Source organism: Rissa tridactyla, chromosome 5 (assembly GCF_028500815.1).
Source record: "Rissa tridactyla isolate bRisTri1 chromosome 5, bRisTri1.patW.cur.20221130, whole genome shotgun sequence".
Lineage (NCBI taxonomy): Eukaryota > Metazoa > Chordata > Aves > Charadriiformes > Laridae > Rissa > Rissa tridactyla.
In genome coordinates, this window is record NC_071470.1 from 23065397 (window position 1) to 23093024 (window position 27628).

The 27628-nt window shown below is 37.2% G+C and overlaps 1 protein-coding gene across 5 annotated transcripts in view; it reads left to right on the top strand.

Annotated features, from left to right (window-relative positions):
* KCNIP4 (potassium voltage-gated channel interacting protein 4) overlaps positions 1-27628 on the top strand; it is a 339234-nt gene that overhangs the window by 280062 nt on the left and 31544 nt on the right. For 2 of the 5 annotated variants that reach the window (XM_054203576.1, XM_054203575.1), the window contains exons 2-3: positions 3819-3920; positions 9450-9574. In XM_054203576.1, the coding sequence (XP_054059551.1) occupies positions 3819-3920; positions 9450-9574 (227 nt within the window). The remainder of the gene's footprint in view (positions 1-3818; positions 3921-9449; positions 9575-27628) is intronic. The other 3 variants (XM_054203578.1, XM_054203580.1, XM_054203577.1) reach the window with 2 other exon arrangements.

Consider the following 27628-nt stretch of genomic DNA (forward strand, 5'->3'; position numbering starts at 1 on the left):
TTTTAATACTACTGAGTAAAAAGTGGAGCGAGACTTAAACAGTGGGAGCTCATCTGCTGTCTTTGCCAAATAAAGGAGTGAGGCTTTGAGAAAGAAAACAGTAAACAAAAATAAAAAACAATAGAGGGAAAAAGAGTGGGAATAAAAGGTAGTTTTACAGGTGACTTTTCTCTTTCATGGACAGGGAAGGAAGAATTTGTTGGGAGAATTGTTACTAGTTTTTAAACTTCCTACTAAATAGGATGATTACCTGGCCAAAAAGCTCTTTTAAGTACTCAGATGAGTGTGCTTTCTAGGTTAACGTGTATCACCCAAATCCCATTATAAAAAGTCCGCAATGAGGCGGGAGGCAAGGCAAGATTCTTGTGTTTATTTGAACAGAGGGCGTCTGCTGCAGGCTGGAAAGGTGGGTAAAATTTGAGGGGCAAAGGCAGCTACAGCAGAGTCCATCTGGTGCAGTTGGTGGGGATGTGAGACAATCTGATTTATCTGCTACACCAGCGAAAAGTGGCCTGCCTGCCCTCGCTTTCATGCTGACTACAAAGAATTTGCAAAGAAAAAAATCACACTTTGAAAGAGAGATATTTTGCCTCTAAAAACTACAAAAATCCCTTGGCTTGATAGTTTTTCCTGGGGTAGTCTCACCTGTCTCTGTAACAACAGGGCAAAATGTAATATGTACTGTCTTTCTAAAGCAGGGATCATACCTCTGAAAAAAGTAAATATGTAAAGAGTTAAGATAGTCTAGGTATAGATGCATATGTTTAGGAATGTATGGTCATTTATAAATCACTTATAATTTATAAATAATAATTTTTATATTCTAATGCATCCTTTTTTCTTATCTTTTAACGTCTTTTATGAATATATTAATTCTTTATTTAATGAGAAAAAAAATTGTGCTTCTTTGTGTATTTTTATCATAACAAGCAGTGTCAGATCTACATCAGCCTGTCAACATTGTGATATTGGAGTGACTAGGTCACACACATGACAATGATCTGCGTGCTTTTGGCCAAATATGATTTTTAAAAGTAGCAATTCAGAAAACACTTGTACTGACCATGTGTATGTATGGTACTCTCCATATTCAACTTTTATTAATAAAATTGTAGTGATACAATTCTCTAGTTTAAATATCTGTAAATCAGAGGTTTAAGCCATTGGTGCATTTATCAGTTGCAACGGCAGATATAAATCATGCGAAATAGCAGTCACTCCTAAAGGATGTCAAGTATGCCCGGTATCTATATGCAGCACATATATCAGCACAGCAGTACCTAGATAGGAGAATATGTAAGCCATGCTCCAGTTACAGAGTGTTCTGTGAAACATGAGCACCTCTTGGGACAATCACCCACAATTACAGGTGGTGTCATACTGAGATGAGTTCTAGGACACTCCCACAGTGAATTCTGGGGAAAAGTGTGTCTCAGAATTTAATTTTCATTGCAGAAGAATGAATTACCAAACCCAAAAGCAAGCAGCACCAGTTAACTAACCTGAATTTGAAGAATCTTCACACTTAGCCCAGAGGAGTTTGTGACTGATTGGTTTAGGGATAACAGCTATGAACTCTCTAGTTAACCAATTATTAAAAAAAAAAATAATAATCAAGAACAGTTTGGAGAATTCATCTTCTTCTGAAAATCTGTTTACAGGATAAGAATTACTATTATTTTTTTCTATAACTTCCAAGGAACCAGCATCAGTCCATCATTATCAGTGTGTTGGTTCATTTTATTTTTGACTTTGATCGTACCACTGCAAAGCCCGCATTGAATTCCATGAGCGTTTGTGCGAGCATAAAAGTAGCAAAATTGTTTGCTGACTCAAGGCTTTCTGCTTCAAACCCTTTGGAAATAATACGTCCCTTTAGGTTTTGAAAAGCACTCTATACATCCTCGGTAATTGCATAGGTTGTGGACCTATGTAACTGTGTAAGTAATACATGGACAGAAAACCTTTGCAAACCTTAACTCAAATTAACAAGGTAGAAGTAGATATCTCTAGATCATGTCTATGCTGGAAGAATATCTAATAAAGAAAAAAATATTTAAGATAAACAAATTTCCTCTGTGTTCAGATACCTGCAGTACAGGCATAGTGTGGTACTGCAGACACTGCCAGCTGAGACCACAAGGTATCCATTTAAAAGCTGTTTTTGTAGTCAAACTAAAAGTATAGAGTTTAAGATATCCCTCAGATCACCCATCAGATTTTATGCATTTATCTGCACAGTGATTCTGAGTAGTTGAGCTGATGGTTAAGTGCTGCAGGTAATAAGTGTCTTCATTCTTATTATTTGTACTAAAAGGTTTTGACATTTCCGGAGATGGTCGTTTAGGTCCATCTGACCTTGTGCTGAAACTGGATTGTTTCATCTGTTTACCAGAGCTGCTGTTCTCACAGAGGCAGAATTCACCTGGTAATAGTTGGTTGATTTTTTTTAAGGCTGTGGTTGAGTCTTTCCTGGTTTCCCCCATTTCTTTAATTTCATTTCCTTCAGTGTTTTGGTTGAGAAATATTTTTTATTTCAATGTTTAGCTGAGAAATATTTTTTCTATCCGTTAGAAAGTTTAATATCCTTAAAGCCTACTCACTTGCTCCTTCTGTTCTCAAATACAGGGACGTACTTTCTCAAGACTGCCTACAGGCTCCGCTTAGTGTTACAGGTGGGAGGTTCCCACTCTGTCTGGTTTGGTGACAGAGACTATTCTACATCATGTCACTAAAAGCAGTATTCAGCACAAGTGCAGTAGCAGGGATAACCCAGGATTGTCCTGGTGACTGTGCCGCTAGCACAGGAACCGTCAGTTGTGTCTTTCATTTCTTGTCCCATCTGTTTTGCATTCTTGTTGTTGTGGCAAGAGCCATCTCAGAGCAGTGTTTGTGTTGGAGTGCATGCGGTCGAGAAGGAAAGTGCTGGAGCTGCATAATGTCCAAACCGAGCTCTGCCTTTCTCAGGAACATAAGTCATTTACTTAACTGTTTTATAGATGTTAAGTCTGTCATTTGCAACAAATATCCATCCAGGAGGTGCTTGCTTATGTCACCCATTTTGTGTAAAATGGTTAGTTAGACCTCACAGACAGTAACTCTGGTACTTTCCTTCACAGCAAGTAAGGGTAATGCTGTTCACCTGCTTTATGGCACAATAGCATTAACTATTGAACCATGTCAGTACTTAAAGATGAAAATATAAATAATACTTATTTTTAGATATATGTAGAATGTCAAATATTAAAGAAAAGGGAGACTGGCTGCACATCGTGGTTGATATTTTAATATTCAGAAAAGGCAAAAGTACCAGGTTGGTTATTGCTGAATGAATTATATGGGAAAACTCAGCCGTGGAACTAGAAGACTGCCAGAAAGGACAACAAAAGATATCTTTGAGATTTTATTTGGTTTTGGTTTTGTTTTCTGTATTAAACTTCAAATCAAATAGACTTAAAAGTCTTTGAAATATTTTAGCATTAAAATTTTCACAAACACTCGTACCTTGTGTTGTTTCAAATACATAATCTGATACCTCTGTGTTAGGTGTTTTATAGTGGATTGTAAGAACTTAAGTGGGTTGTAAGAACTTTTTAAGAGATGCACACATAAAAAAAATAATCCCCTTTATTGGAAAGTTACAAAGACAAACCAATTTTGTTGTCCTCTTCAAAAATTCTGGTTGCCCTTTGCGATTCAGGATGGCTGCCATCTGTTTGGCCTTTCCCATCAGTATTCTGCTATAATGATGAGCTCTGCAGCATGTACAGAAATTGTTTTCAAGCCTATGTTAACAGAACTGATAATATATTTTTTAGGTTTCCTCTACGCTCAGAACAGTACCAAACGCAGCATTAAAGAGCGACTTATGAAGCTCTTGCCCTGCTCGGCTGCCAAAACGACATCTCCTGTTACTCAAAGCAAGTTTTATTTTTCATTTGATTTTTTTTTTTAGGTTTGCATGCATCACAGTTTATACTTCCATTGACTGCTCATTTGAGACACAAGATACCTGCTGAAGTAATTGTATGCTCTATTGAGGTTTAAAATCAGGTGATGAACAGATTTATGGGCTGGTAACAGATTTGTCTGTGCAGAGCAGGATGGCAAGATACCAGTGCCAGGGTCTGCTGTATAGGAGCTGCTGGGTTGGCACGTACGCTCCACAAGCTATCTGAGAAGTGATTCACTGGTTAATTAAGATCCTGCTCTCAATGTATTTGAGAAGTGGTATCTTTTTGTGCACATGTGTGCACGTGTCTCTGTGTGCTTGCTATGCACAGGATAGTATCTGCAATACTGGTCTGGGAGTAAAGGCATGGCTCTACAGGTTTTGACTATGTAACATCAAACTATGTAGGGAACAAGACTTAAGGTATAGAATCATAGAATTGGAAGGGACTTTTAAAGGTCATCTAGTCCAACTCCCTGGCAATTAGCAGGGACATTTTCCACTAGATCAGGTTGCTCAGAGCCCCATCCGACCTGACCTTGAATGTTTCCAGGGATGGGGCACCTACTACCTCTCCGGGCAACCTGGTCCAGTGTTTTACCACCCAGATTGTAATAAATTTATTCCTTCAATCTAGGCTGAATCTGCTCTCTTTTAGTTTAAAAGCATATTAACCCTTATCCTATCACAACAGGCCCTGCTAAAAAGTTTGTCCCCATCTTTCCTGTGGGCCCTCTTCAAGTACTGAAAGGCCGCAGTAAGGTCTCCCCGGATAAGTGTCTGAAAGAAAAATAAAAATTAGATTGAAAACAAAGTATAGGAATGTAGAACTAAAGGAAAAGCACACTGATACTACCTTCAATGTCTTGATATGCTGTGAGGAAACAAAATCTGTCCAGGGTAGCTAACAGATAAAAATAAGGGAGGGAGGGAGAGAAATCCATACATAGATACCTCCATACATGCATATATTTACACCTAGATAGAGATAACTGATACTGGCTACTATGCTACTACTGGCTACTATAACTGATTTTAAAATATCCCTGTGGACCCAATTCAGTCTAGATTAATTTGGTTTAATTCCAGGCACTAATCTGAACACCTAAAATTACAAGCTGAGTGGTCCCCATGCTTCCTGTATAGTTTTCTGGTAAAGCGTATCAATCAATCTAAGGTAGAAAAATGTCTCCAAGAGCACTTCCTTGTTTCAGTGATTATGGGACAACCCGAGGCAACTTGGCTACAAACACAGGCCCCAATTAAGTCTCTGGACTTCAGTGGTATGGATCTAGGCTTTCTTTTTGCTACCCCACTTCACTGTTTTTCATATGCTCCTCTATAGAGAAGACTGTGATGCTTGCTTTCCTTTCTAACTAATTGAGATCTCAAAGACGAAAAGCACTAAAGATGTGGATGCACAGTGACTTTTTCATGGTGGCTTCAGCTGATGTGTTTTACTTGAAAATAGGGAGGTTTGAAAATGTCACGTACTGTCATGACACCTGCTGGTAATTCATTATGGAGAATTCGCTTTCAGCTACGTGCCCTAAGTAACATAGCCTTAGACTATAAAAGGAATCATAGAATCATGGAATCACAGAAAGGTTTGAATTGAAAGACTTTTGAGGATCATCTAGTCCAACCCCCCTGCCATGGGCAGGGGCATGTTTCACTAGATCAGGTTGCTCGAAGCCCCGTCCAGCCTGGCCTTGCACAGTTCCAATGATGGGGTATCAAATAGAGAAAGGAAACAGAATGGAAGATATAAAAGGTTTGATCTGTTGGTTTGAAGTTGGTTGGAGAGCAACACATCCTTATTCCTTTCACGCTTCTATGCGAGCTTTTTGTCTGCATAGGTAAAAAAAATATTTAGAGTTGATCTTAATAACCTTCAATGTGGAAAAACTTGTATTTTCTTGATGAAAGTGTTTTATAAACTGAAAGAGAAGTCAAAACTCGCATTAAATATTTCACATTTGAGAATCAAGTAGTAAAAAAAGATGCATTCAGCATTTTTCTCTGTACGCTCATCAATAATAGAATGCTATATTACGTAAGAATTTTATATTAAATGAAAATATTATATTAAATAAGAATATCATTGTAGACACCCATTGTTATTATCCCATTTTGACATAATCTGCTATTTGATTCCTGCTAGCATGAAAGAAGCAACATTGTAGTGTACTAGGAACGAAGCCAGCACTACCTACAATAGTAACCATATGATGTGAATTTCTTAGAAATTTTAATGGGCATATTTTTAGAACAAGTAATTTGTTGAAATATACACAGCCTGAATTTGCACTTCTGTCCGTAACTTCTATCAATATGTGCAGAAAAAGCTTACTTGAATAAATAAAATCTTATTCCAGCATTCCCATTCAACAAAGCACATCAAAGAATGCTTTTTCTTATTTGTGTGCTTTAATCTAGTAAACCTAAACTTAAATCCATTCTTCCTTAGCTAAATTTTTAAATGCATGTGCTGAACTACACTCAGGAATGATTTTGGAAAATAAAAGAAAATAAAAATTTCCAAATAATTATTTGGAAAATAAATAAAAGTTATTAAACAGATAGGGGAGATATAATTTGGGGTTTTTGCAGGCAAATGCCTGTGCACAATTTTTACAGATAAGAATTAAGCCCTAATTTTGGACATGTTTCTCTAACTGCCATTATTTGAAAAGTATGTCTGCTTTTTGCATTACTTTTACCATTTTGTTCTTTAATGAATATTTAAAGGTTCAAAGCATAGCTCCTGTGGCAAATACAGTAAAAAAATGTCCTTACTGTTTAGCTGGAATAAAATCAGTAGTAAAATTTTGTTTAATATATTAATGATTGAATGAACTTTTTTGTGGTTTTCAGTTGACATATGTTAGCCTTTTATGGGGGAAAAAAAAAACCCCTTAAATTTCTTAGACTGGAGAAACTAGAGAACTGAAATAACTAATTTTTCATTAAGGCCATAGTAATCATTAATGTTTAGAAATAGATATATTTTCACACATTTTTAAAAGTATAATTTTTTTTTTCCAGCCTGGATAATGCTAAATGTAAGTGTGAAGAAAAAAATTAAAAACCTGCAAGTGACTCATGAATGCTATAGTATTTTAATCATCAAAGTTGTCACATTATGAGGAAGTTTATGGTGATCTTATTTTGAGATTATTTATATCTATAGAAACTACAGAAATAGAGCGTGAGAAGACATACACTGAAACTTTTCATTAACTGAAAGACAACATAAGCACACTGCAGTCTTCTACATTCTCACCAAATCATTAAAACACAATGAAAATGTTTATTACTAAGGATATACCAAATATTGTGCTCAGAATCACATTGTCTGGCTTTTATCTCTATCCTCACATTTATTACGTGTATTCATTTAGCTTCTAGAACAGCTTGTAGATGTCTCTCTAGGTAGCCAGATGTTTCACAAATGGATGCTTAGAGAGCTCATTTCCAGTTAAGTCCCTTTCTGTCTAAACAATAGCCCATTTAAAACCCATATAACTCCTGGCATATAAAACACAAGTGACTTTTCAGCAATATCTATTCTCAGGTTGACTATTTTGTCAATTTAGTGTAAGCACCTAGTGTTGACTTGCAGTTCACAACAAAACATTCAGCTGCATATCTACAGCATGACATTGTCAGAGGGACTTTAGCAACTATATAAAGAATAGAAAAGATAAATCTCTTAAAACACGATGGAATGGTTTTAAAAACCTTGAAAAATAAACTCTGGATGTTCTTATGCAGAATTAGAATGGGACTCAAGAACTCAACACCTAATTCAAGGAACTAGATTAGGAAGCCATCTTCTTAAATCTGGACCAGCTTTATTCCAGTTTCAAGACTTCCCCTTTGCACCTCCGCATGTCAGAAACTGTTCTTTTTAAGAAGAGAACTGAAATGTTCTTATAATCCTGTGAGTTCAGATACTGACCCTTTCAAACTATTATCAAACATCAACATAATAATGTCAATGTAAAGTTGCGGCAGTTGGGTTTTTTGTCAATAGCATTTAGATTGCAAGTTTTCACAAATATGGTAGTGGTCTATGAGCCATCTGAGATAACCTATAAAGAAAAAAATGAAAGAGAAACGCGTTATAGCTTGTCCATAAGCCAACACACAATGGACATTCTGAGATAAGACTATGGGTGACACTGAAACCATCTTCCTGAGATGAGAGACAAGAGCAACATCTCTTTGACAGGAGAAAAGACAAGGCCTTTTTTCTTTTATGAAGATTTATTTTGTGAAGATTTATTCAAATAGTTTGTATATTTTGATTATATCTATTTAAAGGTTGTTCATCATATAGCTGCACTATATCTCTTGATGCCAGATTTCTCCCAAGCAGCTGAAAGTTACTATTACTGCATTGTAGCAGAACAAAAATATGTGAAGATGTAAGCATAATACGATTTTAATGGAGTGTTCTAATACTCTGCTCTTACGAAAATTGAACTGAATGAAACTTTATTTTAAGAATGCAGATCCCACACTCTGATGAAATAAAATATATATCTTCAGCATTGTAAACATTTTGTGTGTTTGTTTTCTCTCAAGTTACATTTCTATAGTTGGTATAAATCTTAAGCCAGGATAAGGCAGTGATTTGATTAAATTAGCCTGGAGTACTACATAAACTATGTTTAATGCTGCTAGTACTTAAAAACAGATGCACACATTCATATTTTTGATTAGGTATACAGCTGGCACCCCATATAAAAAATTCATACTGTAAGTTTCTTTAGCTGCTTTATTTGAACTTTCACATTTAAAAATCTACCTGGAAAAAAATGCATTGCTATATCACATTATTTTAGGGATGGACTCAGCTGTAAGCCTTGAATGTGTATATCCACACTCTTATTCACCTAATTATGAGGTCACTAAAATACTCATGTTCCCCACTTACGCTGCTCACCGTGAATAATCATGTTACCCTGAGGGACTTGTTGTATGGCACTCAAAGTAAGGTGTACTGTTGAATATGCAGCATAAATCTCACACTTTCCAAAGCACAGCTTCTTGGTAAAAGGAGGACACTGAGAATCTCAGACTGTTACAGTGAATTCACATCCAGTAACTAATCAAGGGAAAATTTCTGGTATTCTGGAGTCACTGAAGTTTTATAAAATCTGTCATAGAAACAGAAAGTCATTCTGAATGTGTCATGCATGCCCTTGCAGAATGTTGGCTTTGCAGTTTATTGCTATTTGTACTGATGTGATAACATCCAGACTGCTGGATCATCACTGCTGTTCCACGTTCAGTGCAGCTACTGAAGCAGACAGATACCCTTTCCCTATGAGTTCAAAAGGAACATGCCATTTGCCTTTAAAGCTGCAAAAGCTGTTTTTTAAAAGGATGTTATTTAACTTACTTTCTTTTTTTCTGCAAGGGTTAGATATTTCTATATCCTATGTTTCTTGGTGAGCTTTACTTCTCTGTCTCTTGTATTCTGCAGACACTGTAGAAGATGAAATGGAAATGGCCACAGTACGACATAGACCTGAAGCTCTTGAACTGCTGGAAGCACAGAGCAAATTCACAAAGAAGGAACTTCAGATCTTATATAGAGGTTTCAAGAATGTAAGCACTTCCTTTTTTAATTTATCATCTATTTACAGGATAGGCCACTGCAATTCCAGCATTATAAGAATGACTGGCAATGAAGCTCATGGGATTCAGTAGCTAAATACTGCATGTCTGGTCAGGTGAGGAAGCAGTCATTCTGCAACAACTGGGCTGTTTAATGACCAAAAGATGCAGACGAATTACAAAGCATCCAGAAGAGAATAATTATAACTTAGTACAGTAGGACTTTGTTCAAGGACAGATTGAAAATTGTATTGGAGTTGTTTGTTGAAAGATGAAATAATGGGAGAGAACGTAAGTCCTGGAGAATTTGGTCAGTGGGAAGAAAGATTTTGATTTTTGCATTCACAATAGCTATCACAAGAAGTAACTGGCACAGATTGCACTAGAGGAATTTTTCATCAGGTGGACAGCAGTAGATGACTTCTTCAGTCCTTCCTAGCTCCTCCAGTATATACACTTGTCAGATCCCTTTACTGGGAGTCATTATTTGTGATTTTTTTTTGCTGATATATGTACTCTATTGGCAATGTTTAGAGTTGGCAGGGATCCCCACGTGCATGAGTGCAGTCTGCCTCTTTTTCTAGTGTGTAGTTGATATATGCCACTAACATTGGATAGAAAATACTTGATATTAAAAAAAACTTGAATAATAGCAATTGCGTGTAAATCATGAGTGTCTAATGTTAATCTGTGTACTCAGTTGTGAGTAGTGCAACTATGCAGGTGATAAGTCTCCTGCTGAGCTGGAGGTAAAGATAAATTTAATTACATTTATCACCTTTTATTTAGCTTTTGTTTCACCCTTACAAAAGGGCCTTCTTCTTGCCCTTAGCATTTACCACTCAAGTGATATTGTGTAACAAAGTATAATAATGCTAAAAGCACAATGAAGATCAGCTATGGAATCAGAGAGAATATTTTCAATAGCTTGTACAAAAAGACGTCTTACATCTTGCAGAATTCGTAGATATCATGTATTTTGTCATGAAAGCAAGCCATGCAAATGGATATTTTAGAACTACATTATTATTGAAAGCCTACAATGCTACGAAGTAAAATAGAGTCACTTAATGTGTCCTGTCAATATATCATCCTTAGTTCCAGAAGGTATATAATCTTGGCATGTTAGTGATTAGCAGTGATTGCTCTTAAAAGCTCTTCATTTCCTCAGGGTACCAGAGAACATTCCCCTGCTAATGACAGTATTCCCTAAGTATTGCAAATCATGAACTAATGTCCCTAATTATCTAAGGCAAAAAGGTACAAAGTATAGTGGATAACATAAGCCTTCTGTCTGTTTCTCTAAGAATAATTATTTTTAGAGTATCAGAGATTAAGGACCTTGATGATTCTCTGCATAAAATGAGGTATGGAAAAAGAGAATAGGTTATAAGAAAGTCTTTTAATTGATTATAGCTTTACCATTTTTCAAAAAGAGGAATTCCAGCTCTTCATATGCTTTTGTGTTCTAAGATATAAGTTCTACTTACATCAAAGGAGTGTCAGTGGTAATACATTGTAATAAATCTTTATTCAGGTGTTTCATTTCCTTATAAGGACATGATAATTCAAGACGTGTTTATAAGTATCTTCGACTATTTAGAGCTAATGAGCGTGAGCTTCAGGGTTTTTTTTATGTTTAATATAATTGCAAAATTATCAATTACTTTCCAAAATGCTGTAAAGCATGCCTAGCACTGGTGACTGTTATAAAAATAAATCAGTTTAAAGCCGTAGTCTTTAGCCCAAGCATTAGGCTTCAGAAATGAAGGATTTTAATAAGTTCAGTTGAGTTGGGATTTGTTTTGTTTCTTGTATTTATCAGTTTCTACTGTGAAATGCTCTACAGCTCTATGAGCAGCATGGCTGTGTGGATCAGTTCATCTTTCCTGTCACATGTCTAGCTTTTAACAAATACAGTTTGAGCGGCTTTGGAGGGTACTGATGCAGGATGGCATTAAAGGGCCTCCTATGGTCTGCGCTCAGCTGGTCTCCCCCTGACAGTGCTCAATCATCCACTTCTGTCTGCCACAGGCCACCTCCCTTCTCGCTCCCCTTCTTTCTGATGCAGCTCAACATTGTCCTGCCAATTTCTCCACCCCTGTGTGCTTCATGTGTGTGCTTCATGCACCAATATATATACTGGGGGCCATCCAGCTGGGAAGCAGCTTTGGAGAAAAGGACCTGGGATTCCCAGGGGACATGAAGTTGAACATAAGCCAGCAATGTGCCCTGTGACAATGGCGGAAAGTGATATCCTGGGCTGCATTAGGCAAAGTATTGCCAGCAAGCAAGGGAGGTGATTCTTCCCCTCTACTCAGCACTGGTGAGGCCACACCTGGAGTGCTGTGTCCAGTTCTGGGCTCCCCAGTACAGGAGAGACATGGGCATACTGGAGAAAGTCCAATGAAGAGTCAAAAAAGAGGACTAAAGGGACTGGACCATCTCTCCTATGAGGAAAGGCTGAGAGAGCTCAAACCAATCAGCTTGGAAAAGAGAAGGCTCTGGGGAGACCTTATTGCAGCCTTTCAGTACTTAATTAAGAAAGATGAGGACCAACTCAGAGATTAAGGACCTGTTGCAGGGCCTGTTGCCGTAGGAAAGGGGTAATGACTTTAAGCTAAAAGAGGGAAGATTCAGACTAGATACAAGGAAGAATTTTTTTATGATGAGGGTGGTTAAACAGTGGCACAGGTTGCCCAGAGAGGTGGAAGATGCCCCATCCCTGGAAACATTCCAGGTCAGGTTGGACAGGGCTCTGAGCAACCTGGTCGAGTTGAAGATGCCCCTGCTCATTGTAGGCGGGGTTGGACCTTTAAAGGTCCCTTCTGACCCAAACTATTCTATGATTCCATAATTCTATGAAAACTTGTACAGATCTTATCTCTGTGCTTTATGCTTTTCACCTGATGTTTGCCTCTTTTACTATCTCTTCAACAGTTTAACTGTATAAAGCGAGATATGTTAAGGCATGAATTTAAGGTGCAGTAGCTCTGCTGCTATTATACTCCTATTAGACTAAATTTACAACGTCCCACACCATCAACCTTGCACTGTGCACGGGCAGGAGCTCAAAAGAGCTGTAGTACAGACTGTTGTCCTAAAGGCAATATAGCTGGTATCAGCTGGCATAGTCACTACATGTGATCTGGTTAATCCATCAGAATTATGCCCTATATGTGGATTTTAGCTGTATTTGTATCACCAATGAACTACAGAAAAACTATTGCTATGTGATCCCTTGATATTTGGAATCAACATGCAGTAGTTAAGCTAGTTCAACCATATCAGTTAAACTAGTTACTGCTAGTCTAGGAGTGAATGTTGGTTTCAGGCACCATTTTGCCATCTATAAATCCACAGATTGCCTATTACTTTATAGAAGGAACAGACAGCAACTCTATCCTTATATAGAGCCTAAAAAAAATGCAAGATTTTCAATACTTAAACTGTAATACTACCAGAAGATATAGTATCTGTACTACTGCAAATATTAATAAACTTAATGAAGACAAAACTTTAAGCTTTAGGCAGGACAAGATTCCATACCTACTATGGTGATAGTAGATATAAGTTCAAAACTGACATTTCTTTCTGAAGAACTTGGGTATCTCTATATTATAATAATTCCTGAGGTGTGTCAGAAAGCAATGAGTAGGCAAAGTGGAATTTATTTCTATATATTTTCAACAACATTTCTGTTATGCACATTTTTCCCTCTCTCATTATGCAAGTGTGGTAGGAAGAATAGGTCCCAGACATGATAAAGAAAAAACAATTGATGAAACAGAAGAAAAGCAGTACTCAGCCCCTTTACCTCAGTATCCTGTTTTCAAGAATGAACAGATAAGGGAAAGAATATAACAATAAGGTGAATTTAGTGATAGTTCCCCTAACATACTGTTCTCTCATCTTGCACTCTGCTACTGAAATACTTCCTGTGCTGAAAGTTGTAACTGTGTCTTTGTATTTTACATACTTCAGCCAAAGTTTCTTCCATAAACTGTGATGATTATTTTTTTAATCTACCAGGGTATTTTGACATCTGCAACATAATGTGGGAAATTACCTCCATACCTAGTTATGCCTTCTGTGAAAAAGAATTCATTTCTGTGTCAAACTTGCTGCATTTTATTTTAATAAGATATCTATAGTATTTCTGCTATGAGAAAATGAGTAACCATTACCATTACTTTTCCAAGATATTCACAGTTTTACACAGTTCCTACTTAGTCCCTTCTTTTCCTAACTGAAAAGATTTTGTCTATATAATCTCAGTCCCGCCAGATGATTTCCCTGAATCCTGTCTAGTTCTAGGATGTCTGTTCTGAGATAGGGATGACCAGAACTTCTCACAGTTTACGTCCAGTTATTTATTATTTATGACTTCAAATTACTTACGTATAGTTCTGACGGACTTCAAATGAGAAAGAAGCAAGTACTCCTGTATTGCTGTAGTGTTTTTGATTACAAAGGTTGATTTATTTTGTGGTTTTTGCTTATACAAAAATAAGAAGGTAAACCTTTAAAGATATTTTCATCAATGTGATTTTCCAGCGTAGGCAAGTTACACGCCAAATCCAGCAAAAAGTAATTCAAGCAGAATGATCATAGGGTCTCAGGTAGCATTGCTGTGTGTATGTACACACCTGAAAGTTTCAAGAGAGTCTCAGATCACACTGTAGTATAGCTGATACTCTAGGAAACAAGAAGTAGGGGATAACTGCAGGAAAGGCCCAAAGAGTATTGAAATGCCTATCTTGGCAATGGCTGTTTTGGTGGTAGTCAAGGTCAACATTTAAAATACAAGAGGAGATACAGTAAAGCAAACATAAGGAGGAGGGGCAAGTACCTTCAGATGACCTAACAGCTATTACAAGGAAAAGCACCAAGGCAGAACTTATGCCTATATTCAGTAATTCAGTCATTTTAAAGCTTCTATACTATCCTTGACAAATGAGCTTAACGGAAGTCATAAGTCCTCCCCAGGCTCAAATGGTTGTCCCCAGCACTCTGGTTTTACAGTGTTCCTGTGCTCTTCTTGATGAATTGTTGCTCAGCTGCCATCACAGTGGGACCTCTCCATTTTGTATTTGGCTTTCTGTCATCCCATTTCTTGTAAATTGAAATTGTGATTGCTGCAGTCATTAACCTTTCAAACCAATGGCTCTGTGGCAGGCCTAGTACAAGTGGTACTTCACAATAAATTGCACAGACTATCAAGCATGCACTCAACATGTGGTCTTTCTTTCTCTTTTGTCCATTGATAGGTCTCTCACAGTTTTAAAAATGTCCCTGAGCTATGGCGCATTTCCATTTTTAAAATACTTAGATAATGCTTTTGCTGCACAAAAGATGCTCCTGTGCTAAACCTAAATGTTAATGTTCTTTTAATTTTGGTTGATTATTCTCATCAAAAATTCTGTCAAACTCTGTGTTGGGAAACTGCTAGACTTTCCCTGAAAACTGAAAGGATTTTTGATGAACATTGATCTTACCCAGCTGTATATCAGAGAAAGTGTAAATTGAAGTCATGCATGCATAAAAATGTCCCTGGATACATTCTGTAGCTTTAAATAGGCAGCTCCATACTTGTGACACTTATTGGGAAAACAACATTTCTAAGATACCTTTCTTCCCTATTGCTGTTAGCAAATGAGACAAACAATGACAGTAAGATAATAACCCTGATAATGTTGCAGCTCAAAGATAGGTTCCCCCATCACACTACCCATCCGTGTAAGAATACGTTTGTGCATAACTCAAACTATGCTAATTTATTCAAAGATTTTTCCATTTCAATTATGGTTTGATGGAAGCATTGTATTACTCTATGTTGCCTTTGTGAGTCTCACAGAAAGTTTAATGAAAGCTCGTTTTATAGGTTATAAAGTTCATTTATTGATTGTCTAGATAATTCGAGTTTTGCATGATAAAATACAACTATTCTCATTGTCATTTTCTGGAAAATTCCTTCCTTTTGTTTGTTCTTCTGTTAATCTCTTACAGAAAGTGAGGAGAAAGTGCTTGTTTTATCTAATTAAGTATATTTCCAATCTAATGAGTAGGAAATAAAACCATACAGCTCGTGTCATGTGAGTTTATCTGTCTAAGGTATATCTACCTACCCAACTATAAGAAAATTCATAGGATATTTTCGATTTTTTGAGTGACTAAATGACCTCCAGAGGTCTCTTCCAGTGAAGAGTTCCATCAGTTTGTGATCTCAACTTCCCACATTCAGATCAGACAAGTAATTTAATAAACAAGACTAGCTAATAGTTTGAAACTAATTGCTGTTTCTGTGTTGTGTACATCATCCCAATCCCCTCCAAACCTCAATACACTTACAGTGTGAATTTTCACATTCTTAGCTGTAAAATGTGTCCAGAAATAAATGAAATCTGCATAAATACTTACTGTGGAAATTCAGGTGGTTGTTTGATATAGCTTTGCGTCTAGGTAATGTTGGCACTCTGACACTAAAAAAGAATTTGCTATCACTGAGGCATAGAATCTTATGTCATCATTAGCATTAGCTGACAAGGAAGTCAAATTCAAAGTTTTGATGCTGATCTTCAAACGTTGGTTCTAGACCTCGTATGATAAGCGCTCATATTATGTACTTAAACCTCTCTAAAATTATCTGTGCTAGGCCCAGTGGTATGGTCTATAAAAATTAAAGTCGGTTTATTCAGAGGTAGAGCCTATGAACTGCAATTAAGAAAGCCTTCAGGATGACAAGGAAGCCACTTAAATATATTTATTTTAATTTATGTCCCTCTCCAAAGCTTGTGGGTCTAAATATTAGCCACCTTCATGAGCTACACTGATCTGCTGAGAATAGGTGCATGAAAGAACAAGGTAGCTTTATCCACATTTGTTTAACAGCATGGTAGTTAGAGCGTTTTCCCATTTAATAGGAGTATTAAAAAGTGAAAGACAAATTATAAATTTGATAAAAGTAATCAGGACTTTGAAGAGTAAAAATGAGTTGGTGCACGAATAAAAATAATTTTCACTGTATAAATAATTTCTCTCCCCCTGCAAATTTTTGTTTAATGATGAAGGTGAAGGTTAGGTATAGCTACCGTGCATTTTGCTGTACGTGCACTAACTTGTGCAAAACCTGAAACACCTCAATGTAATTTTCAGGGTTCTGAAGTTAAAGTTTTCAGACTGGTTTAACTTTTCTTATACATTTGTATCTATGATGTTCTAGGAACACTGAATGTATTTGTTTTGGTCACTGTAATTGGAAATTACTTGTTAAGAAAGGAAGTATGAGAAATGTATATCTGCCCTGCACATGGATGGCTTTTACAGCTATTCTGTTTGCCCAGCCTCTGATTTATGACTAATACAGATGCATAGTTCTGTCTTTCACTTCTGTCTTTCAAATATAGTTTCTAAAATAATCAATGTCTTGATTATAATGTATTTAGTACAAATGGAAATTGTGTCCCCTTGCATTATATTTGTCAAACAATAAAAGCTGACAAGGGACATAAGCATTTGACTAGAAAAGAGGTTAAAAAAATGGGTGATGCAAAGAGTTTGAATACCAAACAGAGATTTTCAAAGTCCATTCCATTTTCCTTGCTTCCTCACTTAACCTTTTCCACCTGTTCTAAAGCATGACAAGGGGAAAAGACAACATAATCCTCTTAGTTTACGTCTCTGGAACACCGTGGATTATGAACAGAAGGTTTCATACTACGAGAAATAACACTTTGGCTTGGATCAGCTACATCTGAGTCGTCAGTTTCCCCTGTCTCACAGAGTTGATAGAATGTCTTCAGTTCATTGTGATCCCATTCAGTTCTACACTGAATCCATGTGGGTTTGTTGTAATGAATAATTGCCGATTCAAGATTAATACAGGTCAGAAGAGAAAGAAAACACCAAAAGTGAGCATGACAGACAGTGGCACTAGTGCAAGCACACGTCGGTCCTCCAAAGCTTGTTCTTGCAGATGAAGTGGCTCAGAACTTAAATATGTTTTTCACCCTCCCCCACAGAGTCCTAGGACAGCAAGGAAGATTTCATTTGACCAGCAGTCAGTGCAGTTGCTTTTCCCTCAAGATTTGAGGAGTGTCTGTAGAAGTCCTTGGGTTACACAGCATGTAATCTTAGCAAGAGTGGGATCTTTCCAGATGCAGACTTTCTTTCTGACCAAACAGAAAAGAGGAGAGCCTGGAAGAAAAATGTAGGTCAGTTAAAGGTTCCCACCTAGCTCTCCTGGCTAACGTGAAACACCATGAAAACCGTTTGACCTATATCCCTTTGTGACTCTGAATATCAAACAAGGGATGAGTTGCTCTACTGGGTAACGGGGCATGAAAAATGCCCACTGGGCTGAAAGTTTTTAGAGAGGTTCTGACCCCTCTGCACAAACAGTGTATGAACTTGTGTATGAACAGTGTATGAACAGTGTTGTGGGCATGAAGAGGATATATACACAAAGCACCACCAGCAACTTGTCTTTTTAAATAGATGCAGTGATGACACCTCAACAGGTTGTGCCTCATGCATATAAACTTGTTAAATTTGCAGCACAGAAATGCCAATAAAATAGGGAAAAAAAAAAAGTTCTTAATCTTACTAGAAAATAGGATAGTAATAATTCAAACTGAAAATTAACATCTCCCCATGTTAGAAAACTCCTGTGACTTGCTTAGCCTTAATAAACTAAACAGTAGACAACTGCATAATGAAACTCCAAGCAAGTAAACCTAGAAGCTGGATATCATGTCTGCTGTCAAGAGACAGATTTCTGAACTCATCTTTTTCTGTCTAGAGAGTTTCTGAAGACATGTATAATGCACATAGCTCAAACCTCCATTTTTTAAAATAGAGTTATTATTTACTAGTTGTGCTTCAGATCAATTGTTTTCTCAATTTTAGATGACTGAAGAAAAACTTTAAAAAAACCCCAACCTTGCCAAGGCGGAATTTTGTTATTATGTTTCAAAAGCACTGGCGTTCGTTTACTAGGGGCTTAGAGGGAACTTTTCCATATTTCAAACAAGGCTATGTGAAAATCTTTTAACAAACTGAGCAATAAATAATGCTTAAATTCTTTATATAGTTCCTTCAGGAGTTAGTCAAGAAACTTGAAGCTTTTCAAATATAAGAGTAAAAATAATTTGGAGTTATAGTTTGACGGACCTGGCGTATAGTTGTCAGTTGTCACAAATTTACAGACCTTAACGTGTTCAGTGGCGATAGTCATTTCAATTAGTCTCACAGTTGCTGGCAGAGATTGAAATCTTCTTTTTGAAAATTAATAATGAACTCAGTCCCTACACTTCTATTCATCTCCTGACTTACTGCTGTTCATGGAGATACTTCACGTCGTGTTCACTAGGGAAAACCTGTCATCTAGCATACCAAGGACTGTCTTCATAATAGTGATTGCTTACTTCTGAATTGTCTCTGAAAGATGTAGATGCCAAGTCGCTAATTAAGCAGCATATAAGAAGACCGTGATTTTAAGCACTCAGTATCAGTAATAGTGCAGAGTACCAAGTACCTCTAAAGTTCTTCTTTATGCTAAAAAAAGTCAGTGTTACATTTTGGTGGAATTGTATTGCTCTGTGTGCTTGTCTGCCCTTCCTGTCTGAAATTGGCAGTGCTCTGTCCTGTGCTCTGGTGTGCTCTCAGTGTGCCATCGGTCATGCCAGGCTGACACTTGATGCACGGTAAATACCTTCTGCTCTGCTAACCAACTGCTCAGTGTAACTCATCTGCTGCTAGAGCTGTTTTCTACCACAGAGCTTTCATGTGTGTCAGTATGTGATATCTGAGGAGTATAAATGTTAATGTACTAGAATATGAGCAGCAAAATATCTCCTGCAGCTCACTGCAGCTACTTTTTGCTGCAATTGGACTAAGCATTACAAAGCTTGGTACGTGAATTATGTGAAATTGTTGGATTTTTGTTTCTGGGTAATCACTAACATTAGAGAAGTAAAATTTGGTGCCATGCACCATTGATGAGGTTGTAAATTAAAAATGCAGTGAGTAGACACCTCTTATTCTCCTTTCTCCTACCTGTCCCCTTTTCTTCACAAGGTGAGATGAATACTAATTGTAACTGCTATAAACATTGGACGTTACAACACATAGCATAAAATGTTTTAATGAGCTAATTCATCATTTGAGAAAACCGTGTTCAAAAAATCCTTCTACTTGGATTTCTTACTAACGGTTTTCTTAAAGAATTTTTATATAAAACATGATAATTCTGTATTAAATCCTGTACTAAGTTATGTATTACACTGCAATTCAGAGTCACAAAGCAGACACGCATATTTTCAGGTGGGTGTCCCAAGCCTGCAAAATGGTAGCAGAGGGAAAAATATATGTTCTGGTGATACTTCTGGGTGGTGCAGTTCAACCATTTGGGTCCTGCTTCCTTCAAAGCTTCACAGAGAAAATCTTATTTGTGCTGGGCTCAGGGATCTGCTCTGGATCCCAGGAATTTCCAAGTAATTTTAGATCTTTACAATTTTTTTCTTGTTTAAATTCCTGATCAGTTTAAACAAAATCAGCAATACTTATGTTTTGTCAGAAAGCAGTGAAAACCATCAAAAATCTTTTCTTGATTTCAACAGAATTAATTTCTGATTTGAAATTTCTTTAGATCTACTTCTGTGCTAAATATAAACACTGGTAAATCTTCAAATAAAACTGCAAATCGCAAGTGCCAGAGCATGAAGGTCAAGCCTTTCAGTGGCATGGAAGTTTATTAAAAGTCTTGGGCCAACCTGCATTTATCTTTGAGTGAAAGTCTAAAATCCAGTAGCTAAAAGAGCCGATATTCTTTAGATCAGCTGGACATTTCTGCAGTTGCTCTTCACTCTGATTATGTGAATGATTCTCATGTTAACTTTCAAGTACGGGAACTTATTCAACCCCATCAATCCCATTGTGAAATATACTTAAAGGACCTTAGATATGGTGAGTATAACAGAAGAAAGAGGAGCCAATAACTCAAAGGACAGCATGATTCAGTAAACACAGCATGAAACTAGAAGTCTAAAGACTCTAGCCTTTTAGCTCTCTGGCTGGCTTATTAACTGCCACACACCTTTAAAAGCCTTAACTATCACGCTAAAAAGCCTTCTGGGTTGCAAGAGAGCATTATACCAGTGGTTCACTGCCTGCATGGGCTCCACATTGACAACTGCCTAATTTAATGTCTCTGATCTGACAGCCAAAACCTTTTAGAGTGTCCCTGGCTATGTGAGAGATTGCTTCCCAGCCTTTGATCAAAGTCTTCTCAAACATGCCCTGGGAAAAAAGTGGAGAACACCCGTGGGGGGGCTGGTGGCTGTGGGAAACTGAACTTTCCCAGGAGCTGGAGATAGCAAAGTTCATCCTTACAGGAGAGAAAAATGAACACTGAATTCCTCAGCGTTAAGAGTGAAATGTGTGTTCTGTTGGCAGTGTATGTGAGCAAGACCATCTACCCCTCCATGACTAAGCTCCATATCTGTCAAGTGGAAATTACAGTAAGCTCATGTGTGAAAACGCACTGATGTAGGAATCACTCTATGTGGTATTTCTAACAATGATTTACTTGCTCCATTTATGCATCTCCGATGCTGTGACCACCTTCACCGTGACCTCACAAAAAGAAGTGTCAAGAATAATTTTCACAAGTAAACCCCCAGTAGCTGGATATAGAAATATTTGTCTCTGACATGCGATCTACCAGCAGTTAGAGGTATCTGGACAAGAGATATGTGATTGTGCTTGTGGTTAAAAATGTCAGCACTAAGAACTGGAAACTAAGCATAGGAAACTTATTATACAGGAAATCCAGGTTCAATAACTAACTGCCATATTGTCCTGCCAGACAGTTTCACCTGTTTCCTCAGCTTTTAGGACCAAAGCTCTTTGTCAGTCTTTTTCCATGTCACCCAGTACAATGAGTGATTTATTACTGTTAACAAAGTTTTAACACAGGCAATGTTTGTCATCTTCCTCCAGAGCAAGATGAGAAAGTGACACAATAGAAAACAACAGAGAACTTTAAAATGAAAGCAGATGCAAAATTAGATTCAACTTGACATTAGAGAGTAGTAGAAAATTTGTTTATTGGTTTTTAATTCCTCCTGTAGATTCACCAATTGTGTATACTTTTAAAATTTAGCTCCTGAATTTGTAATGTTATTCTTCCAGGCTAAAAATCCTGCTTCTTTTAAAGTCAGTTCATTGATTTTAATGAACCATGACCAAATGTCATGAAAATTTTTTTACCCTCTTAATGTTTTTTTCACTATAAGGTGGATTCCAGAGCTCTAGATAGAAAAGTGGCAATTAAGATTTTGTTCAGCTGATTTGTCCACCACTACCACATTAGCTATCTGTGATGAAAAGAACTGCATATTCCTTCAATCTGTCAGACAACCATAATTTAGTGGTAATTGGCTCTAAAATCTTCCAGTCCAGTCCCAGAGGAAGATATTCCCATGAGGCAATACCAAAATGTAGTCTAATTATTATGGGTTTTTACCAGTAGATAAGCAAGTACCTGTCCCTGTTACCCTGTGCTGGAAAATCTGATACTTTTTCTATTCTCTTCAGAATATTTTTTTCTTTCCTCCTATATTTATAAGCTATGAAAGAGTACGCATCCCAGTCAAGGTATACCCTCCATTCAATTGGGAGCATGCTGGGCCTCTTCAGAGTGCTCAGTTGTTCACCAGAGGACCTGAAACTGAAGGTTTCAGGTTTTGCTCTGCAAACGAGATGCCTTTCTCCATTTGGTCATTGCCTTCTGCATTCAGAGTTCCTGGGAGTAGCAGCTTTTGGGAAATCTCAGGGCACTCTAGGAAGTTTTCTGCTCCTTTTCCCATTGAAGACCTAATTAGGACCCTAAGATTGAAACCCATCCATTTTCCATTAATCTAACTGTCTCAACACTAAACAGTCCATGAACAGTCTAGAAGCTTATGCACAGGAATCAATTTATTTTTTTTTTGTTTCTTATCTCTAAGTAGTATAATTCTCCAGATTTGAGTCTCATATCATTCCTCTGGCTTCATCAAATAACCACACTGTATCTGATTATCAAAAAATCCACTGTACTTCCAGTACTGTTAAAAATGAATAAATCGAGTTATAGAGCATCTGCTTCACTGAACAAGAGATGTAGTACCATCCCCTGTAATGGAGCCCAAGTTATAACAGCTTTATTTTCTTATTCCATTCTCTGAAGCTGCAGTTATGGAATAAAGACAAACTTTATGTGCCATAAACTTATCAGGTTTTGCAAGAAGTTTTTATGCCCAGCAATTTCATCCTCAATGAATCTCCGTAAGAAATGATACCACTATGAGAAATGGAATCTTTCTCAGGCCTACCCTGTATGATAGGTAACTTTCTAGTTATCTTTTCCCTTCTTGTGGTCTGTTTTAACTGGGAGATTTCTTCTGCTTCTTTTTTGTTTCTCTATGCTGTTCATGTTTTCACAAAAATATACCAGCAAATATCGATGAACACTTATTTAGGTTTATCTCAGTGTTCAGTTACAATGATTTGACTAGTGCTACAAATTTTAGAAATGCTACCGAAAGCAGTGTATCAAGTATCCACATATGAGACAGGGAAAGCTTCATAACAGTATAAAGGAGATTTATGTAGTTTTTTTAGGTCTTTTGCTGTGCTAAAAAAAGTTATCAGTTTGTATTCCTTACTAAATTTCAAATTACATTCTGATGCTTTCCTGGTGTCTTTTACTGAATTATAGAAAGAGTATCTAATTTGTAAGTAGCAATGCTATATCTTCCCCTGCCTTATGGAACTGTTCACTCCTTCTCAAAGGCATTTAAATTTATGGCCGAAAGCATTGCCACAAAGGCCACTGTGTCTCTTCCATGATCCCCATAAACAGCAGAGCTCTAGTGGTGAAGTGTCTTCTCCATATCATGGACCCATGATCTGGGGAGGCCTTTGGGCAACAGAATAAAGGAGATGTCAGTGTGGCTGGATGGATGAGCACAGGTGTGACAATGAGTTTTTGGTACATGGAGAGGGGAGTTTGTGGCAGACATTGAGTGCCAGAGAGCCTCCAGGATGAGGGACTTTGCCCTCACAGTGTGAACATGGAGGAAGCATTTCTTCCCATGAACCGCGTCTTTCTCTCACTCGCAGCAGCTTCATACACGTCATTGACTCAATTGCTTCTGAATTTCACCATTGTATTTGGTGAATCAGGTCCTATTTATGCTAACGTCAGGCTCAGTTTTATAAATATTTATGCATGTAAGCACTTTTGTTCTTATGTTTGCAATGCTGGGGCCCTTCTCCTGAGAGAAAGTGTCGTTAGTAGTGGAGAAAGCAGAAACCTTTATAAAATATAAATAATGAGTACAGTGTTTGATTTCCAGTTTCTAACCTGCTCCCCATTGACTTTTATGCTCTTCACCATTTCTGTGAGCTGAAATTCCTCAGTGCTTTTCATCCTAGCTACCACTAACCAAATACTGATCTGTCTGCTATTACTACTGTACGTCTTTGAAGGAAACAAAGAACCACTACTCTGAAAAGTAGTGAAATAACATGAATTAGGATGTGCTTTCAGGATGAGTGTCTTTCGTGCAGACATGTGTCCCAGCAATGCAAAACTTACAGTATTCTTACTTCATGATTAAAATGAAAATTTGAGTTGGTGTCAGTACTTAATATCAACATCCAATTGACTGAAAAACACACACACGAAAAATCAGATCAGCATTTTAGACAGAACATAGTTCTTTTCACCCCTGACAAACCGAGTTTGCTTCATAAATACCTTGTACTAAAGTCAGGCTTTCTCATTTTCAGGTATGCCTATAAAATATAAATTATTCTGATGGTGCCAGTCTTCTAACCTTTAGAGAAGGTTGTTAGTACAGCTTCCTCCGCAGTGAATCTTCCACTCTTTAAGGGCACAAGGAGCTTCTAGGGAAAACCAAAGCTGAGCTTCTAAATTCTAACTCCCTCATGTAAGAATAACAAATACATAAAGTAGAGAATTGACCTATATTCAAATATGGCTGTTAGGGACTGGTGATGTCCTTCATTCTGCTCAAGTGAATCACTTGAGTGGGTCTCAGGGAGTGCACTTGAGTGTCCAGCAGTTGCCAGCAAGGACCTATTCTTCCTCCTCTCACCTAGGATTTCAGTCAATTTGAAGGGACTTGATCAAATGTGTCCCACACAGGGGAACGTGTGAAAGGCAAGTCACAGAAGCAGTGCCCACCTAAATACGTCTTCTCCCAAGGGCTGAGTACCTTGTCTTTGCCAAAGTGTTTACAGCAATCTGTACTCATCAGTATTTGAAGCATGGGTTCTGCTACATTTAATTTAATTATGACTCCTGCCTATTTGTGAAGTCAGGATTGTAGAATGCCCTCTTGTAGTGACAAGCGAGGGCAGAAACAGTAAGCACCTTTCAGATGCCGGGGACTCATCCATAAAGCGTCAAGCTTTGGGGCGAGCTTTTAAGTTCAAATCTTTAGTCATGTTGTTTACTGTTGTTTTACTGCCAGTGCTAATAATAGGAAACTAAAAATTACACTAGTTAGTGGGCATTGCTAAACAAAGAGCGGCGCTGATTAAAAGCGTTGTTGGCACCTCGCCCGCTGCATCGTGGAAGCAGCCAAAGTGTTGATTGTTATTTACTGTGTGAAGCCACACATGCTGGATGTGAGCCAGTTCCTTTATTTCTACTTGTTTTCCTCTGAAACTACCACAGTAAGCAGGGGGTGGGAAGAAGCTTTTGTTCATTAGAGCATCTTTCGATGGGAAGCTCAAAATCTTGTACATCTTTTCTGTGCCATTGGGAAGCCTTATCACAACTCTTCTACGGGTAACTAAATAGAAGCAAGAAGTTTTGTGTTTCACCTGATGAGACAAGGCTTGGAAGGAGTTCTTACATGTATTTCACCAATGGGTGTAAATGGACACTGATGCTGTCAAATCCACTAACGTTCCTAGAAACGTAGACTGCTGCCACTGAGCTATAAAAAGAGTCTGTAACTTCTGTGACAGAAATGATAATGCAACAACCTGCGGTGTTGCCCTTGCGAGCCTGTAGATGAAGTAATTCTGCTGTACTTTAGATCAGGGAGGAAAGATAGAAAGGAAGGATGTCCCTTTACACCCAGTAATCAGGGCATTTGGGGGCTGTTAGTTTGCCTCCTGTGTTCTAGGTCCTCTGTTAAAAACTGCTTATGCTTTACACCTGTAGCCATAAGTAGGAAAAATCATAGTAAGGCTTTAGAGTAGGGAATGGGACAAAAGACTATCTGAGACAACCACCACTAACCATTTCAGAAAAAACATCTTCCTTTTCTATTACTCCCTATTTCTTTCATCCCATACAGCTTCTACAAACAATAGAGAAAATATTTCTTCACCTCCATTACTAGCTCCCAAGGTTCACAAGTATTTGAGTAATACTCACTCTTGTATTACTCACAAGTAATAACAAGACTAGAGTATGTTATTTTATGTTCTGATCTGTAAGGCTAAATTCTGTAATAACCAAAAACAATAGCAAGCTATTTTAGGAAGACTATTCAGCCCTCTTAAAATCAACAAATAAGTCTCATCTCAGGTGTAGCTTTGGTCAACTTATTTCATCATTCGTCACTGTTTGGCTACAGCGTCTTTCTATGGGGTTGCACAGAAGTTATTTTTAAAAATGTAAACCAAGAACTATTTCCATAAAGAAAGGGTGCTGTGAAAGCTTTTTTTTATAGCTCAGTCCTGAGAAAACTAAGATGAGAAACCTAATCAGAAAAAAAAAAAAAAGCTAATTCAGTTTCAATAGACAGGAGGTTAAATTAATAGCTGTCCCTTTCCCGATAACATGAAAAGTAGAAGTGATAATTGAAATTAAAAACACCAGCGGTTTTCAATGTAATTGAATCGAACACAGGTTATTCATTAGAGAAAATGAGTGAAAATCCATCAAGCTAGAGATAGGTCATTATAAACATACCCACTCATATATACATATATATATATATAAATAACACGTATATTATTGTATGTAGTGGGGCCAATATCCCACAGATGCGAAGAATATTAATGCTGGACTTAGATTTAAATTTTTCATAAGAGTAATTTCAAGTAGTGTAATAAATAAAAATTAAAAAAACCCACACTATCTTGTATTTTGGACTTTCAAAATTTCTACTCTCTGAGTATCTTCATGTGTCTTACACATATTAATGTACTGGGACTCTCAGCTCTCCTACAAATTAGGAAAGGCTTCACTAATGTACTAATTAATCTTCATTTTACTCCAGGAAGCTTTTTTAGAACAGAAATTATATTAAATTCTTTCAGCTATAACTATGTTTTAAGTACGCTTTGTCCTATACTTTGTATGTGTTCTACTTTAAATAGACATAGCGTAATTATCGAGCATGAATTATGCTCAAACAGGGAAAAATTTCCTGATTGAGTCCATTTCTGGTTTCTCTGGTATACCCAGACCTACATTAGCTTGGAAATTCTTTGTTTATCAGCACAGTATTAATAATTCATTAATTTAAATAAATACAGAAAATAATTTTAAAATGTTAGGAAAGTTAGCAAAAGATTTCAATTATTTAAGGAAATATGAAAACTGATTTGAGTAAAAAATCCATATTTCTGAGTTGTCTGAGGAATTATCTTCTCTCTCTGAGAAAATTAACTGGTGTTCTATTATTGGGCAAGTGGCATGAAGAAGGCAGCTGTATTTGTTGGCTAGAGTAGCTGGTAACCCAGTCATTAAACCTTTATAAAAAGATGTAAAACTGGAGGGGGCTCCCCTGTCTAGCAGAAAGAAAGAAATGACACATTCTTATTAGTATACCGAGTGTGTTTTATGTGTTTAATCTGAGATGTTATGATACGGGTTTTCCTCACTCCTATGGTTTCATTTGCACAGATCACACCCCGAACAAACACTTTTCCGTTGAGCCTGTTTATTTGCCATGACTGATGACCAAGCATCCAATGCACACGTGTTCAATACTTTCTTTTACCCATGTC